We start from the raw sequence: 19,443 nt of genomic DNA, 5'->3' as shown, positions 1-19,443 counted from the left end.
ATTCACTCAGTCCCCAATAGGAATGAATTGTGGTATAAACTAAAACTATGCCAAGTTAAGTTTTTAGGGAAAAAAAGTTATTAGTGTAGCTAAAAGTTAAGCACTTTTGTTTTAAAATGAAAAATTAACTAAAATGGCAGGCATAACAAAACATAAATCCTGACTTGTACATTTCTATTTAACAGCTTCAAAACCCAATCTGGAGCATTCATTGATCAGTGGAGTAAGGGAAGAGAATTCTAATAAATGCCTAATACTGTGGCGCATTATTGCTGTGTTACACAATTGTCAACTTCAGACTCTCACCCCCAGTCAGCAAATCTCTGTTGAACACTGAACCTAGTATGATCCTGTTCAAAGTTATTCAAAATGTATCCTGGCCTCCCTTCAAGAAATTTACATCTAGAAAGCACTTACCCTGTACCTAACTTTCATCTCAGAAATGATCATTGAAGTGCGAAGGCTTAGTCAACCTGAAATTTCCTTTTACAGTCTTAGTTCCTCCTGCACAAACCCAAGGGAGTAGAGAAACTTTAATAACCTGAACACCTTTCCTACATGTAGGACCATAACCCTGAGTCTGAAAGAAAAGAATCACAAACAAACAGACCAGACTGCACAAGAGATTGATCAGAACAATGTTTTTAAGACTGCATGAGAAAAACAGAAATATAACTGTAGTCACATGAGCCTCAATGCAAAGAAAAATAGTTTCAAGATAACGAGAAGAAGAATAACTCGGACGTGGTTTTAAGTCATTCAGATCCTGAGCTTCCTGTGCTATTTTCATGATAAACTATTAAAATAATCTCCAAAGTACCACTTCCAAATATAAAGATGAGGAATCTCCAGATTTAAGGAGGCACTGGTGAAGGAAAGACATTACTGGAAAGTAACGTACACTTCATTGCCAACAAAAAAATTAGTGAACAATTCCTCCTTGTGCTCATAAAAGCATTTCTAGGCAAAAATCTTCCAAATGCATTCATTGGTTTGCCGGGGTACCTTCAAGCATCGACTGTGCTGCAGAGTACCTGGTTAACTGGAGGATGAGGTTGTTAACACCTCACACTGATTCATGAATAGCTGTTGGTGAGAATATGGGTGGGCCCCTAGCATCACAGCCACCTTCTTTTATATGTATGATTCATATGCATGATTTATTTCTTATAAATATTTTCATTTTTCTTTAAATCCTCATCCCCTCAAACAAGCAGACAAAAAAAGAGGCATGAAGGAGAAGAAGAGTCCCTCCAAAGGCCAGGGCGTGTTCTGGTTCTGGAACAAGACAGCCTGGCCTCACTCGCGGGGTGAGCTCAGAGGTCACTTGAAGCCCTCTTGATGCTGGCCCTGATATGGGTCCCCTACAGTAAACCCAGCATACGTGGGGTTAAAACCAAAAGCACTCATCCCCTTTCCCTGCTTCTCTAAGTTACATTCATCCATAAACATCAGTTTTTTAAACCCTTGTATCCCTGAACTTCACAAGGCAAACAGAAGTTACAAGTTATTAAAAGCCCAGGTGGCCTCATGCTGGGCTCATACTGAAGTTTTGGCTAATTACGGTTCCTTGAGGTTTGTTACAGGGAAACCGATATCCAGAGAATATCAAGAAGCTGAAGCTTCCCAGACCTCAGCTCCTCGGTTTCCTGGCCCCAAAATGCAACACCTATCACGGAGGCAGACAACCAAGGACATCCACCTGTGGATTCTCTTATCTCTCCATCCTCCTCCTGCAAGCAGCCTCACAAGGCCAAACGCAGGCTGGTGGGAAAGCACCAACCAGCAAGGCCACAGGCTTCCCTCCCTATAAGCAGCCGACTCCTCACAACCTTTAAAACCCCCTGCCTCCCATCTTTTGAGGAGACGAATTTGAGGGCTGACTCTTGTTTCCCGGATCACGTCACCCGAAATAAAAACCCTTTCCTTGACATAAGCCTGGCGTTCCAGTTTTTATTTGGACCCCCTTGTGTGGCGGGTAAAGAACCTGTGTTTCTGTCTGGTAACACTCTCAGATCCCTGTTTTTCTTTCCTATAAAACACAGAGGACAATTTTCTATGTGTGTCATAGGCTTGTTTGGAAGATTAAGTGGGATAGCACACATAAGCTCCTGGCACAGTACCCAGGCAAATGAAGCACATGAAAAACCAATAAGAGCTACCACAATTTCAAAGCTGATGCTGTCCTTGACATTTAAGACAATAACTTGTGTATAAATCGTTAGTGAAGATGAAAATTTAGAAAAAGATTATTAGTAACTCCAGAGAAGAAAAAAAATTGTATTTTGTGTTCTTCAACTAAGAGACTTACTAATGCTCCTCTGCCTTCAGCTTAGAGAACACCACTCTTGTCTCATTACCAACGAGGAACCCATACCCGCTTCACAAACGTCTCCTGAACAGAAGGTAACTAACATCCTGGGTTCCTGGGAGAGGAACCCAGCATCATTGCCACGGAAGGCACAAGAACAAAATGTTCCTCGGCCCCAAGACATTCGGCCTCATTTGGATACTCGTCCCCAAGCCAGAATTAGATTTGATCAACAGAAGGCTTTATTTTCAAAAGATGGGGAAGGCACGGTACCTCTAATCGTTGTATGCGTCCCTTGAAAAACATAAAGAGGGAAGAATTTGGATAAGCAGCTTCTTTTCTGAGAAGAATTTCCTTTGCTTCATCCAGGCCTGCTTTGTTATCACTGCCATCCAAGGCAAAGAACGGGCGGACTACAGTATGATACCACAGCAGAGCTAGTCTAAGGGGAGAGGGAGAGAAACGGTGAGCAAAAGACTTTTATTATAGTGTTTCTACTTTTTAAAAAAATCAGCATGAGCTCACCCAATACACACTCCTTCCAAAGAGCTTACTATGCAGTCTTTAAAGAAGTAAAATCAGAGTATTTTTCCCCATTTTAATTTTACCAATATTTAGGAAACTGCAACTTGAACACAACATATAAATCAGCACATTCCCTTCCATCAGGTGAGAGAAGAATAAGGTGACAGAAACAGTGAGCTCTTCTGAGGCTTCTGGATGGATCACTGAATGTATGACTGACATAAATCTCTGAATTCTACACCTAACTCATCAAGGCACAAATTAGAAACAGTAACTGGTTACCATGAATTTATGGTCCCCTCATAACAAAAGCATTACTTTTTGCAAAAGGAAAACGTTGTTTTCTCTTGTGTTCACAAAAGTTAGGCGTAAGCCTCAGAATCTGAATTTAAATATAGGAACCACAAGCAAAATTACACTAAATTGGGTTAAAGTAACTGAGAGGACCAGATCGATGGCCCCTTCTCTGGCCTTTGAGGATGATCAATTTAAAAAACGAACAAATAAGCAAATTACTTAAAATTCTCTCACTTCAAACTCATCCCTTTGAAGAAAAAAATGCCATGATATAGTAGGTATATGAAATAGATTCATTGGGATCTGCTTTAACGAACGGACAAAAATGTTTAACCAACAAATATTTTTGTGTAAATGTGTGCTTCCAGGATAGTCATAAATTTGGTTCTCTTCTAAAGATAGGACCAATTTACATTATTAATTCAATTCATTCCTTTCTCAGAAAATAATATGAAGACATAGACAGATAAATTATCACAAATCTGTTAAGGCAAATTAATAAAGGACTACTGTGTCATTTAATGAGTTTGGGGAGGCACAAATATTTTTGAAATGAAAAATTAATGATCTTTATAATAGCTACCAACTGATTAAGAGAAAACATCCAAAGTCCTCAACTCTCAATACAATAAGATGAGTAGAAATTGAGCTAAGGATCTCTGTGATATCAAGTTTTTTTGGAAAAATTTTGACAAGTGGTGTAATGTCAAAGGACATCTAGTGTGTCTGGTAAAATTACTCAAGTTGCAAATGGTAGATATTTACCAGACTGAAAAAAAATCACATCATTTTTAATAAATGGAGAAATGGGTAAATCTTTGCTCTGGATAGTTACATCAGCTTCACCACACTCCATTGTTGAAATAATTGTCATTTAAGTTTAGGCTGCACAACATAATATGACTCAATCTGGCTGAACAGCACAAAATATCCAAGCCACATATAAGAGACCAATGGACCAACCAGAATTATCAAGGAAGATTACCCCATATAAGGATATACGAATAAAAATTCTCAATGACAGAAAAGCCTTATCAAATTTGTAGCCCTTAACTCCAAAAATCAGGATCGTGAATCTCTCAGTGACTGTGGTCAAGGTCACAAAAACTGCCTATGAAATCATTTGAGGTTAAAAAACATGATCATTTTACCTGTTTAAAATATAGGACTCATGAGACTTAAGAACAGTGCCCTGTTCTCTAAAATCAGCTTATGAACACCCCCCAAAACACAGTCCTTGGCATTGCATTAAAAGACATCAGGCATGGCATCATGTCAACCAACCAAGCATTTTACCTGAAGTTTCCTTTAAAGGTTTTGATTGTTGTTTACTTACTTTCAACACTATATTATCTACCAAAGCATTGCAATACAGCTACTCACGTAGCTAAAGGGGCCTTCATGTCCTTACTTTCGCTTGCATACATCAGTGAAGAAAGCCCCTGTAGGCGGTCTCCAGGAAAACCCAGCAGGTTGATGATTTTGAGCAGGTTTGGGGGCACCATGGATATGCAAAGGTGAAAAAGGCCATATCCAAAGCTCACAGCACCTTTCAGTCTGTTTAGAGACTCCTCAGACACCCCTTCAGCCACAATGTGATTATCATTTGCAGCGTCAGAAGTCAAGGGCTCTTCAGTTAGCTTCTTCTGATACAGCTCCTGGAGGGCATTGATGTCCAGATAGCATTTATTGTAAATCTTCCAGGCTTTCCTAAGGATCCACCCACCTTTTATATATGCTATAAAGAGAAGGGAAGAAAACCATGAAAAAATAACCATTTTAAAATAATTTTCCTGTATTAATAATGAGGTTATTGAAGAAGGACCTGAAAAATCAAGCAAGATTTTTAAAAACAATAAACATTATGATCTATCCTTGCACCTTGTTTCTTCAGAGGGCATACATTCCTTAGTTGTTGTCTGTTTCCCTTTACCACACTGTATGACTACTCGGCAAGACCATGTATTTCTTTGTTTATTGTTGCGTGGAGCCCATTTTGCAGGAGCTAGGGCATAGTATACAATATCTGCTGAATGAAAGGATGAATGAATGGATGCAAGCATACAAGCATCACTTGAGCTGGACTTTTTTTCCATGAGTTCTGTGAAACATGAACCTCACCGTGTCTCTGAGCTACCATGGCACTTTCCTGATAAACCTCTTTTATAACTCTTACATTTGTCTGCCCTGTGTTTCATTCCTCTTCAAGAGCAAGTTCTAAGTCTAATTCACTGCTGAATTTATACCCAAGCACTAAGCATGGAGATTTGCCAAAAAACAAAACAAGCAAACAGAAAGGATTAATTAATATTTATTGGGTGAACAAATGGCCAGTTTATTAACAAAAAAGTTCTTAGTGTTAAATACAGAAATGCAAAGAATCCCTAATTCTTCTGTATCTAATGCCTATTGGTGGCTTAACCACACCTTATCAGGATGGCTTTATTTGGTCTATGACAATGGTCAAACTGTCACGCTGCCCCAGCCTAGAGAGATCCAGCAAAGGAAGGTGGTGAAGAAGCAGCTATGCCACAACAGAGGGTGAACTGTTTTAAAGCTGAATCCATTACTTCCCATTAAGCCAATTTTTCTTAACAGAGCCTTCTTGAGAGTATGTGCCACAAAGAAGACTTCAGAGATAAGACACAATTGGATTTACCCTGCTCTGTGCCCCAACAGCCCCTCCCACACAAGCCCGATGCCCTATCTCAACCTCTCCTCCCATGAACATTTTTCCCTTCTGACGTGGAAGGAAACAGGGAGTCAATTTATCTGTGCTTATCTGAGAGCATCATCACCACATATTTGAGGAAAAGGTCTTCCGCAGGGAATTTCTGTAAAACAGTTCTCTTGTAACTGCAGAAGAGAGCTTATCCACTCTGCACTGTTACCAATATGGCAGCAATACTCTGACCCCAACGCACAGGTGTAAGACAACAGGAACTGTCCCAGACTCCTGGGCCCTTTACAACAGCAGGAAAAGTTTTTTAAAAGTGATTTTTAAATTACAGAAAATATTTAACATACAATCTGATTTATAAAAGTCTAATCCCTAAATTGAAAGGGATCTAAGAATATACGGTATGGACTGTACAGGAAAGAGTTCAGGTAGCAGGCCACTGTTCTCCTCTGAAAGGCCTGCTTCCAAGGTTGGCTCCTGGCTGGCATCTGGGAACGTGGATTTGGGAGGGTTCCCACCATTTCCAGAACTGATAAGAGTGGCTCACCGTGCCCACAATGTTTGAACAAACAATATGGTTTATGTTGAACACCTGCTCTCCTTCTGGGAGTCTAGAATTTGGGTATGTGCAAGGCAGGGGGTGCCTACATGGTCAGCTCCCAATAAAAACTCTGGAAGCTGAGTCTCTAACAAGTTTCTCAGGTTGGTAACGTTTTACATGTGTTGTCACAACTTCTTGCCAGAGGAATTAAGCACGTCCTATGTGACTCCCCTGGGAGAAGACCCTGGAAAGCTTGTGCCTGATTTTTCCTGGACATTCCCCCCTGCACCTTTTCCCTTCACTGGTTTTGCTCTGCATCCTTTCACTGCCACAAATCAGAGCCATGAGCGTGATTATACGCTGAGTCCTTGCAAATCACTGAACCTGAGGGTCTTGAGGACCCTCAATCCATGGAATCAAGCTATTATTTTATTTAAATGTATCAATTTTCTGACAAATGATGACCCTATCTCCTAGGGGACCACAATTCAAAACACAACCATCTCACAAGTTCTGAGTGATTAACGTCCTATAGCCCAAGTTCACTGAAAAGAAGGCTATAAGACAGGATGAACAAGCAAAACAAATTAGTTTATAGAGGCTTTTCCTTAAAAGGGAACTTTTTTTAATAACTTTATAAAAGTAATATATGTTTGAAACAATATCTTCTCATTCAGTTCAATTTAACAAATATATTTACTCAGCAAATATGATATCTCAGGTACTGTTCTAGGAGAATCAAAGAGAAATAAGACATAGATCCTGCCTTTAAGAGACTCAGTGACTTTTTCTCTCCTATGGAAGCACTATGGGAAAAGAAAGGTTTAAGAAAACCCTGGGGGCCGGCCCTGTGGCCAAGTGGGTAAGTTCACGTGCTCCACTTCGGTGGCCTGGAGTTTCGCTGGTTCAAATCCTGGGTGCGGACATGGCACTGCTCATCAAGCCATGCTGAGGCGACATCCTACATAGCACAACTAGAAGGACCCACAACTAAAAATACACAACTATGTACCAGGGGGCCTTTGGGAGAAAAAGGAAAAATAAAGTCTTTAAAAAAAAAAAGAAGAAGAAAACCCTGAAACTTCTGTGTATGCTAACAAAGTGGTTGGGTTCATCCAATACGCCCATAAACAAGAAAGATGACTCTCAGTTATGATCCAAAAAGCCAAAGATTGAACAGAAAAACAGAAAATGAAAAAAAAAAAGGAAACTAAAATATATAGTCTTGAGAACACAAACACAATTGGGATCTAAGTGAAAATAATCACTAGCTACAGATTCAAAAAATGAAAAAGAACTTGCAAAACCCTAAAAATGTTAATGAGATACTGATTAAATTCCTATTATGTGCCTAGGACTGGGCTTGGCACCTGAGGGATACAAAAGAACTATAAGACAGTCTGAGCCCTTCAAATGCCCACAATAAAACTAGAAAATAAAACACCTGAAAAAAATAAGTGTGCAGCATAAGACTATATATCTACATGTTTAGTTATACGATCCACTGGGTCATATTTAGAAGAATGAAAACAAATAAAGGTGAGATTATGGGCGAATTATTCTTTTTATTTCCTTTTTGTCATTAAATTGTTTTCTATATAATAAAACCCATAAATAAATTGGAAAGTGCAAAATAAGTACTGCAGGATTTCAGCAGAAAACTTTACTCCCTCTCACCTCCACCCCTAAATGGAAATTTGGCAGGAAAAAATTTAACTCCATTTTATCCTGTATTTTCCAGGCTACTATAGCTTTACAGCACTTAGGGACAGGCAGCGTTCCAGGAGAGAGGAACAGGAGCATGAGCAGGAAGATACACGTGAGCAAGCTGCTCAGAGGCAGAGGGGACACACAGGAAAGGGCATCAGCTTGCTGCACTCAGCTATGGAGGTCCCTAACGTCCAGCTGAGGAAGGGACACCTGCACAGGAGGAGAGGGAAATCTCTAAGATTGGGGTTGAAGGGACCACTGTTCGGGAAACAATTGTAGGCGTCCATCTCTCAGGTGAGGACGTAGAGAAGAGGATGGGAGCAATGAAAACAAACGTAAAAATCCATCAATGCCAACCACATGGAATTCAGTTAATAAAACAAAATAAAAACTCCATTTTTATGGAATGAAAATGAAATTAATTCAACATGTCTTTAATTTCTTGCCAAAGATAGGAGCTTAGGTGCCAATGTTTAGAAGCACATATTAAAGTCTATTACAAGCTGTACGGCCCTTAATTTGAGCCAGGTAAATAGAGCCCAAAGTCTTCACTGAGTCAAAGATTGTACACTGAAATACGTGCAAAGTTAATACACACGAAGAGAAAGATTTTGTTTTCCCCACTTTCTAAGTTCAACTTGGCACTGAAACAGGTTCCCCGGGACTACCCTACTCCCGTCCCGAACACTGTGATTGAAACATCTGAGCACAGCCAGACCGCAAGCAGAGGAGTGAAGGCTGAGTGAGGACCAGGCACAGAGTGCACTGTGCTCCAAGCAGACAGACTGCGGCTCCCACAGGAGGGACGCTTAGTCAGCTGGACACAGAGCAATGCGGCCAATGAGCACATGTCTTTCCAATAAGCAGAGAAAACAGTTGAACACAGAGCCCTCTGAAAGGTCAAATATAAATCATTCAGCCATCGTTATCTGAGCCTGTGGAGGATGACACAGAGAGGAGAAAACCACAGACCATCTGCCCTCCCCTATTAGCGCCAGCCTTAATCAGCTGGGAGATGGAAAGGGGATAGGAAACCCCGTGCCCATAATGGGGGTGGGAGCCCTTCCTGAGAAAGGGCAAGAGTCGTCTGGAAAATGAAATATCAGGTTACACTAAATTGATCTTGGAACATATTTTGTAGATTTTTCAGCAGAGATTGTATCTGGTAAGAGCTTCTACCATAGCATTCTGTCTGTGTACTTGTCCTAGACAAGGCTGGTGAACCCTATAATGGAAGGTAAGCACAATGGAAGGAGTACTTGAAGGAAGTTGCCCTGAGCTGCCCTGGATAGGCAAGAGAAAAATATTGGAGGAGGGGGGTGGCATTCCAAACTGAGAGGGTAGTACACACAAGGGCATGAGGTAGCAAAGGGCATGCAGGGAACTGCAAGGAGCTCTGCTTAGCTAGATGCTGTGGTGGGAAGAAGGCAGGGAGGCTGGGAAGGGGGCAGGTTCTCACATGTCACCAGAGAAAGGAATCTGGACTTTACCTTGCCGGTGATACAGAACTGCTAAGTGTTTAAAGCACAGATGTAAGAAGTTTTAGAAAGATCGCTCTAATGACATCGTAGAGAACGTGGCCTGGAGAAGCATGTGAGTCAACAGCACTGTCATCCTCTTCCAGGCTTGTTCCACAGGACGCAAGGAGCAAGTGGTAATGGGGGTTGAGGGGAAAGGCCTTGAGAAACCCAGGTTTCTGGGCCATTTGGAGGGTGGAGGCTCAAGTAACCAAACTAAGGTAATGGGAAAATGGTGCGAATCCTAGGAATTCAGGTATGAAATAAGAAACCCGTGGCTCAGGTTCTGGTTCTGGTTCTGTCATCACTAACAAGCTGTATAAATTGTTCAACCTCAACCAAATCAATCGGCTTCAAACTGCCTCACATGTAAAACAAGGAGATAATCTCATTTGAGGAAAATTTATTGAGCATAAATTATGCCAAGAATAGCAGAACATGGGGCCTATCTTCAAGTTCAAAAGGAAACATAATAAAACAAGGTGGCAAGTACCATAAAATAGGTTTTAAAAATAACTTCATTTTGGTACAAAAGTAATTAATATATGCTCACTGCAAGAAAACAGCTCTTGAACAATAGAGCAAATTAAAAAGATACTTATCAAATAGTGTAGAAAAATAAAAAGAGCTGATGGGACAATTGATTAGAAAGAGGTTCAAATGAGATAAAGCACAAGAGCTCTTTTAAAAGTATGAAGCATTAAAAAATTCACACAGACTCACCCCTCACTGGAACTCAAGCGAGCGTGTGCGCCCTCACCCATTTCTGTGCCACCCACTCAAGGGGTGGGGGAGGGGCCCCTATAACAAACATCTCCAAGGAGGAGGTTTTTTCCCCAGAAAATTATCCATCAAAAACATTTCCTAAGAAATGGATCCCAACAAAGATGTAAATGCATTTTTTACAGCCTAATAACCCTGTGGGTTTCTGAAAGGCAAATGATGCACATTTTTGGTTATGTTTGTTTGTAGCAAACACTGAGCTATTCATAAAGCAAATGACCACTACATACCTTATTAGAACCTGAGGTTTTCAAGTCTGTCAGAATTTCATTCCAATATCAATATAACATTCAATAAACTATAAGGCTTTAGGAAGAACCAAGCATTGTTAAAAATCTATGACAAACAAGATGAAATGACTGATTAATATCAACCTATTAGGAGAATGGGTAAAGGCCAGGAAGGCAACTTGTGAAATAAATACACATATTTTATGGATAAAATACAAAAATAGATTTGGCTCCACTAATAACCGAAACAAAAAAAAGAAAAAATGCACAACAAAGAACGGCTGAATGTGCAAGAGGACTTGGTTAAATAAATAAGGCACATTCATAGGATAAACCAAAATGCTATTATTTAAATTATATTTTGAAACTGAGTTATAGGGAAAATATGTAAAATATAATCTAAGAGGGAAAAGTAGGATTGAAACACTATAAATTCAATTTGTTAAAAAAAAAGAAAAAAAGAAATAGAGAAACATAAAATAGAAGATAAGCAATAAAGAGTGATTTTCTCTAAGTCGTGACTTGGAGACATCTCTTCAAGAGATGACTTTTTTTACTTTTCTATATTTTTCCAAACTTTCTATAACAATATTTAGTAATTTCAAAAATAAATAGTACTAACCGATGATTCTAAATTTCATGAGGGCAGGGACCATGGCCTGTGTTTGCTCACATGACACAGTGCTTAGCACATTGTACGTCCTCAATAATTATTTATTAAATGGACTGATGTATGAACAAATGAAGGACAGATATAAATATACTCACTTTTAAAATTTTGATATACTTTCAGACTTATAGAAGAGTTGTAAGATTAATACAAAGAAGTCCCAGATACCCTTCGCCCTGATTCCCCAAACATTTTACTACATTTGGTTTATCCTTCTCTCTCAACAGATATTTTCTTAGTAGCTAAAATCAGCTCCTTTAAAAAGGCCTTGAGTCTAGGAAAAAGTAGTAAAAGATCACAGAAAATGCCAGAGATCCTGTCTTGCCCCAAGAGCTCCAGATAGTTCTGGTGCTCTGTCAGACATACATCAGTGTCATACATCATCAAATGGGGGGTTTTGTATTAGTGCATTATAGAAGATTCACACAAACTATGAAATGAAACTATGAAAACTTGACCAAATAACTAATTGGGAGAGTCCTGAGATGAGGATTACAGAGAAAATAAAAACTGAACGAAAGCAAAAAGCCAAAATACAATCATAGAACATACTCTAAGAAGTCCAAATTTTGGAGGTCAAAATAATAAATGCCACTTTTTACTTGAGCCAAATAGAAAGTATCCTCAAGGGAGAGATGGAGAAAGAGACAAAAGAGAACTGAAGAGCAGAGAAGAGAGAAAAGAGGGAAAAACTAGTTTCTGGGAGTCTGGAAAGAAAAGTGTATATTACAACTTAGCAGCAATGTACCCTTTTTCATTTAAGGTTTCGAAGAAAATGCTTTTCTGAATGTAAATTTTAATTGATTTCCTTTTTTTCCAAGTAAATCCTATCTACCAAAGTGGCAGGTTTCTGCTGTCAGTGTCAGAGAGACACATAACTACATAAGCGAAAGAATTAGTGTCACTGTTAGAACAGTCTCACAGCAAGCTATTAGAGACTCAATTTGAGTCCATACTACTCAAGACATTAAAGCTAAAAAATCCTGGGAAACATCTGTCTTGGACAAAGTAATTAAGAAATTAGTTTACATCCCTTGATAAAGGTTGTTAAAATGTAGATCATTCAAGTATTTTAGGAAATCTTTAGTACATGTTCAAGACTTCAGTAACAAGTTCCAAAAAAACTTAAATTTAAACCAGTTATATTTCACTTTAAATGTTATTATCAGAACTTGATTCCCACAAAGAAAAAAATATCTATCTATCTATACAAAAGGTACTGGTAATTTCTCTAAGTATGACAGAATTATCTTGAGACAAGAGGATGAAACAGACTTTAGGACTAAAACTACTCTGCTAAAACACATTCAGCACTCGCGGTTTCAATTTTCTCAAGTAATAAATCAGTATCATGCCCCAAAGAGGCGCCACATGTCTTCAAAGACTGAAATACAAGGCATTCTAAAAAAAGTATTATGGATGGTGTCAACTGAATAGTGAAAGCTGTTAAAAATAACGCTCCAGCATACCTGATAATTCTTGTTTTACGAACGAGAGCACAGCCAAGTAAACTTGACAGTCGGCTATGATTATCTGCCTCTGGAGCCGGTCAACCATAGAGGGGGCGGATTTTCGGACATCAACCTGTTCAGTGGAAAGAAAGTACACACCAATAAATCACACACAAGAACAATACCCCTTCCAAACAACTGTTACTTTATTGTGCAAAGTGATTTCACACAGGAATGGTGAATCATGGCAGTCACTGAAAGCCATGAAACATGAAAGTCAATACAGAACATCAGAGTTTTACCCTTTTTTAAATGATGTAAATTCCTACTTATTCAAAATAAAAATCACTAATGGTATAAAACATTCCCCCAAGTAGACGACCTGAAAAGCCACTTTGCAGACATCTACCTCCAGGTAGGACTCATTTCTTTGGTGCACACAACTGAGACATGAGGGTCAAAAGCTGGTTACGTTTTAGTTAAGGAGAAAATACTCTGGAATTAAAAATTAGCTCTGAACAAATGAAAAATAGAACTTGAAATTTAAGTCATAACCTCTAAGGTGACTACTTCCATAAAAGAAGCAAAAAGTCCCGCTTTTTATAAAATGTTGGGCTTTATCATAAAGAATTTTCTAAATGAAGAAAAATCACTCAAATAGAATACTGCATTCTTAATACAAAGCAAATTTGAACAAAATAAGCTAAATAGCTTTCATATGCTTTTACAACGATATAAGAAATGACAGGATTTCTGCAAATATGACAATAATACACATAGTATACAAGACACAGTGACCTGCTTCCCTTTTTTCTAGATGAGCATAACTCGTCACGGTCACCACTGTTCCACATCTCACTGCAGCACTCATTACTCTCTTTGCTCAGGCAAATGTCAATTTACCCATGCTTCTATTTCTTTGTAATAATGTCTACTGTGCAGGCTTGTTGGAAGGGCTAATGAAATACCGCATGTGAAAAGGTTTTTTAAATTGTAAAGATGTATTAATTATATTACATAAATGATAATTAATTAATTATTAACATACGTGCTAGGCATGGCACTAGATACTGAGGATAGACATGTAAACAAGCTCACAGTCTAAGGAGGGAATACTGACCTTACAACCACATAATACTGTTAGGTGCTCTGGAGGGTAAAGTGCAGAGAACTATGGAAACAAGCAGGAGACATACTCAACAGGGCATGGGAGTTCAGGCAACAGTGTCTGGAGGAAATGACATCTGGCGAGAACCAAAGAATGAGTAGGAACCAGGTCAAGAGGAGGAGAATGTTCTAGGTACTGGAAAAGCAAACGCCAAGTCAGCCATAGTAAGGAGTTTGGACTCTACTGAGATGGTAATGATGGAGGTGGGGACACGGAGAATGAAACTAGCAATATATTATTTGCATTTTAGTGACCGTCTCATGGAGAATGGATTAGAGAACAGTGAGACTGGAGGCAGAAGTGCCAGTGAGGGTTGTCTCAAGCAAGTGGAGATGGTGGCTGACCTAGGGAAACTGCAGAGAGGATGGAGAGAAGCAGATGAATTCCGGGGGTATTTAAGAAAGAGAGTCAACAGGACTTGGTAATTGACTGGATTTAGGGTTTGGAGAGAAAGGAATTGTGGAAAACTCTGGCCCTTCTGGAGCACCAGGAGACGATACTCCTGGCGCACCAGAGGTAAGACGCCCTGGCCTCAAACGAAGGAGTAGAAGAAAAGACAATGAGGCTTTTGAACACTATAAGCAACAGACAGGTTTGTCAGCTAAATATGTGATATATGCGAGACCCATGGGCATTCCACTCCAGAAATATAAGGGTAGGAAGATGCCACTCCGAATCCTAGAACTTCTGCACTGAAAGGTGAAAGCAAAATCAAGAAGAGTGAATTACAAGGTAATTGTGACTTTATTTGTAACCAAAAGCTGGTGAGGCCTGGGGAAAAGTACGTAAACGCCTGAATTCCCGAATTATGCCAAAATGCAACATATCTGAGTTAGACGCGTACGTGAAAGCCTCATTACAAAAGCCCTTGCCACAGGGCCCATTATGGAAGAAGGTAATTTTAAGATACCAAAAGAACATGCAGAGAATGGCTCTAATGACTGCAGGGAGCTTCTATTGTTTTAAGAAATACATTTTACATAATCAAAAGCCTTAAGAAACATTTAGTGCTTTCAGTTATATCCTAAAAACCAAGTAAATGAGCAATGTTCTCCGTAAGTGGCACACAGTTGACAACCTGGAGACAAAGTACTTACATTCTTCTTAATTTTGTTCTTGATTGTTTCAATTACTCCAGCCTCTTCACTTTCACATAGCTTTTCTGTAGTTTTTAAGTCATCACACGCCAACTGCATTTTTTCTTCCTCAAATGTCATCATGGCATTCTTCCAAGAAAGAAATAAGGAAAGAACAAATGAATCAGTAACTGTTTGAAAATTTAGGCCAACTTATTGCAACAAAACTCCAAACTAGGGGAAAAAAAACCATTTAAGTTATAAGAGTCATACTGAGGAGTCCTAGAAGGCCGAGGTGGTGCTAGCTGAAGGCGATAAGGAAGGGAGAGCTAGATACAGTGAGTTCCTTAGGTCCTTCCAAGAACCCGGTGTCCTGTCTCTGCTGGTTGCAAGCTAAAGAACCAGAATGTTACAGCAAACCCTATTCACTTAAAAAAACTATAATCTCAATATAAAATAAGAATCTACTTGTATTACACTGGCACGAAAAACTACATGGTAACAAATGTTCTTACAGTTCCTGTTCTACAGTATTTTTTTGTTATTAAATACAGTAACAAAAACCCTGTATAATTTCTGCTTGGTCCACTTAATTCAGTTTTTATAACAGAGTCTCTGTGAAAAGTACATTCTACCCACACACGGATCCCTGGCTGCCTCAAGTGCTGCACAAAAACGGCTAACGAAACAACAGCTAGGAGGTGCTCTGAAAATCATCAGTCTTTTCAGGGACAGCAATTCCCATGAGTTCACTTATAAGGAACTCATTTCATACTGTCCACAGTGAAAAATTCCACTGACAGCTTGTTTCCAAGCACCTGATGCTGGTAGATTTTCTTCAGGGCACATTTGACTGGGAGCGGTAAGCTTTCCTCTGCTGAAAACCTGCTATTTCCACCCAGTAGAACTGAGGTTACTGAGATGAACAGGCTACAGGGCAGAGAGGACACCAGGTTCTTGGAAGGACCTAATGACCTCACTGTATCTAGCTCTCCATTCCTTATCACATTCAGCCAGCGCCACCTTGGCATTCTAGGTCTCCTCGGATTTCTGTTCTAGACAAACCAGACCACAGCCACCTGTGCCCAAATCTCCCCTCCACACTCTTCTTCCCAACCAAATCCCAGTCCTGCCAGGGCCTCCTCCCCGCCCCCACCCCCGCCCCCAACCCCACTCCCCCCAGCTCCCCAGCTCCCCCCCCACCCCCTGCCAAGCCTGTGCAGTTACGTGGGAACTCATGCTGCCATTCCTACCCAGCACCACTTTGCTTAACATCAACAACTGTTTTCTTGCAAACAGTAGGCCTTAAAATTTTGTTATATTGCCTGGCAATAAGAGGAAATAAATAGCTTGAATAAAAATCCATGTCACCAGAAGCCAGCTTGCTGCCTATGGGTGCTGCAAGGATGCACATGACATGCCAACATGCCCATTTGCTGACATCTTTCTAAATCTGGAATCTAAATGTTTTCTCCATTTTACCTCTCTCAGATTCTACTCGTGAATTTTTTTTGCTGTTATACAATTCTATGATGGTTTTTTAAAAAACTGTGTGTTTGAAGGTAGTTTATGTGATAAGCGTTTCTGAAAAATAAAAGCATCCAATTTTCTACATTGCCCAATTTACTTTAAAAACTAACTGCAACCTATTCTCTCACTTCCTAAATATTAATATTTGAAAATATAACAGTAACTGAAAAATTTTAGCTTTGCTAATTTAACTTGTCTTCCAGTCCACACTTATTTAATAATTTTAGAGCAAACCTTTATTATCCAAAGTCTGACTTTTTTTTTTTTTAACTCTAATGCAGTTTTAATTTTTGGAAAGGTCGTTCAATTACATTTTTATTTTAAAAAGGATTTTGGTTAGGAAAAACTTAATACTCTAGAAGTAAGGTATGAGCATTTTATTTTGTTTTTTTTTTTTTAAAGTCAAGGCTGACCACAAGGATTTTGTGTGTGTGTGTGTGTGTGAGGAAGATTGGCCCTGAGCTGACACTGCTGCTAATCTTCCTCTCTGTTTTCCTCCCCAAATCTCCCCAAGTACACAGTTGTATATTCTAGTTGTAGGCCCTTCTGGTTGTGCTACACAGGACGCTGCCTCAGCATGCCCTGATGAGCAGTGCCCGTCCAATCATCAGGACATGCCCAGGATCTGAACCTGAGAAACCCTGGGCCACTGAAGCGGAGCGCACGAACTTAACCGTTTGGCCTAGGCTGGCCCCAGCATTTTATTTCAAAATAGGGAAGAGAAGATATCACACAGGTTTGATTAACAGGCAAAAACTTACTTCTAGTTTTAAGCTCTAAAAGTTCTGTATCTATACAGCCAGTAGCCACTAAATCCTATACTTTATACATTTGTTTCCTTCACACCAATACCTCCCCCCACATCAACTTACCAAAAAACTGACAAAGCTGGCTCCAAAACTCATTAACGGGCTATGATTTCTGTTAAGGAAACAAAATAAAATTATTTTTATTGTAAACTGTTATTTTAAAAACAATTGATCCATCAGGATCACCACATAGTCCTAATAATTGGATAAAAGTTAAGGCCTTCAAGCCCATTAAATTACCCTAAAAAAAATTTAAAGAGGCAAGGAGGTTCACAGATCTGTCTGCCAGGATAGATTCTGCCCCTGGTCCTTCAAAGCAAGGCGAACAAGAAAGTCCAATTACAACAGAGACTGCCTCAGTAACCAATCCAACATCCGCACACACGGCCAAAGGAAGATGACTAATACCCATTTTTAAAACGCAAAACGTGTTCAAAACTTTACATACATAAAATATGTATCATTTTTAGAGTAAAGGATTTTACCACTGAGCCAGATCTCAAAAACTCACTTATCCTATCCAAAGAACTTTAAGAACGCCTCCCAAAAGTCAGTCATTCCCCCACCGTAATACATAGTCATTATCCAATTTTACATGTAAGCCAACCAGGAAACCAAACCAAACTAACACAAATTCAATTTAAAGAATATAAACTCTCTGTTTCAAATTCACAACCAGTACAAAATCCAAATCTCTGTAAATTGCACTAAGAGAGAAAGCAAGTTGTAATTGCTTTCTTGAAAAATAATTTTACTGATTTTTTATTACATAAATAATATATCATCATTATAAACACGGCAAGAACAATGTAGTCAGTCCCCTATTGGAAATTTAGTTTGTGTCCAAAGTGAGTGTGCATGTGTTGAGGAGGTGAGGAGTGGGTACGAGTAGAGAGAACATACATATTTATATGTATATATGTATATGTACACACACAAACATACTCAATGCCTGGATGAACATCTTTGTACGTATATCTTTGCAGGCAAGTCCAAATATGTTCTTGGGATAAACTGCTAGAGGTAACATTGCTAAGTCAAATGGTATACACATGCCTTTTCCTCTCGTGGGGTGTGTGTGTATGTGTTTGGGGGGGGCAGGGGGAGAATGGAGGATTAGAAACTCAATTTCTTTGGAATGTTAATCTTCTGCTACCGTTTTTTCCCCCATCTACTTGGTACCTACTCAAATTCTACAGTGAATAATAGTTTGCTTACCCCCATTTAACAGGACACTTAAATCTACAAGAAAAAATTAGGAAGGTGAACTCACTGTGAAGATCCCCCACTAGCTCTCACACCCATAGATCCGGCTCAAACAGCACAGCTAACAGCACACTGTGCAGTCTCCAGCATCCTTCCACTCTGCCCCGGGGGGACGTTAGTTCTGCCACTCCACAGCTCTACCTAGAATACCAGTATAGGCTCCCACCGTATTATAATTTGGTTTGCATGTCAGTGTCCCCTCTAAAATGTTATTTTCAGCCTCTTATCCCTCATCATCATGCCTTACACACAAATATGCATCAGTGAAGGATGAACGACACAGAACTCTGCCTTTCGGGACAGACACATTTCCATCGGGTGCTGATTAGTGTTCCCCTTTCCTTGCTTACACATTAGCCACTTTGCCATTTGAGAAATAAAAGAAGCTGAAACTAGGGCCAGTGCTGCTACATTTGCTCCTTGTTCCTGTTCTTGACTAAAATTAGGTTTCTGAGAGCCATGGCTATTAATTATTCATGGTACCCTAGCCTAGCCCTTAGTACTTCACATACCATCTTATCACTGAAGTGAAAAGCCAGCCCAATGGAAACATTCTTCCCTCCTTGAGGACTGTCTCTGTAAACCCCACAGTACTGTGGACATGAGACGCTCCATAATGACCTCGTCCACAAGCGACATCCTCTCAAGTGCTGCACACTACCCGGTGTTCCAAGAGCTTAACTGAACAACGTTCACTTGTTTAGTCCATTTGATTTTTTAACTTGACATACTTCAAGTGATCCTACATTAATTTACCTCATCTTCATCAGTTTTGGCCCACACGTGTTTCTACATAAAACTTATTCATTTTGGAGACAGGGAAATGTTCCCAAAGAGTACAAGGATCATTGCTTCAAAACTGATGCTAAGGGAGGAGAA

At 39.5% G+C, this 19,443-nt stretch overlaps 1 protein-coding gene across 2 annotated transcripts in view; it reads right to left on the bottom strand.

Annotated features, from left to right (window-relative positions):
• The window catches only part of TTC39C (tetratricopeptide repeat domain 39C), a 105,080-nt gene that overhangs the window by 40,331 nt on the left and 45,306 nt on the right, over nucleotides 1–19,443 (bottom strand). Inside the window, exons 2-6 of one of the 2 annotated variants that reach the window (XM_023647571.2) lie at nucleotides 17,362–17,410; nucleotides 14,981–15,109; nucleotides 12,734–12,848; nucleotides 4,517–4,871; nucleotides 2,585–2,753 (exon numbers count right to left, since the gene is read on the bottom strand). In XM_023647571.2, the coding sequence (XP_023503339.1) occupies nucleotides 2,585–2,753; nucleotides 4,517–4,871; nucleotides 12,734–12,848; nucleotides 14,981–15,109; nucleotides 17,362–17,410 (817 nt within the window). The remainder of the gene's footprint in view (nucleotides 1–2,584; nucleotides 2,754–4,516; nucleotides 4,872–12,733; nucleotides 12,849–14,980; nucleotides 15,110–17,361; nucleotides 17,411–19,443) is intronic. The other variant, XM_070220840.1, reaches the window with a different exon arrangement.

The sequence above is a fragment of the Equus caballus genome, chromosome 8 (genome assembly GCF_041296265.1).
Source record: "Equus caballus isolate H_3958 breed thoroughbred chromosome 8, TB-T2T, whole genome shotgun sequence".
Taxonomy (NCBI): Eukaryota; Metazoa; Chordata; class Mammalia; order Perissodactyla; family Equidae; genus Equus; species Equus caballus.
Note: the sequence above shows the minus strand (reverse complement) of the source record. Positions and strands in the feature narration are given on the sequence as shown.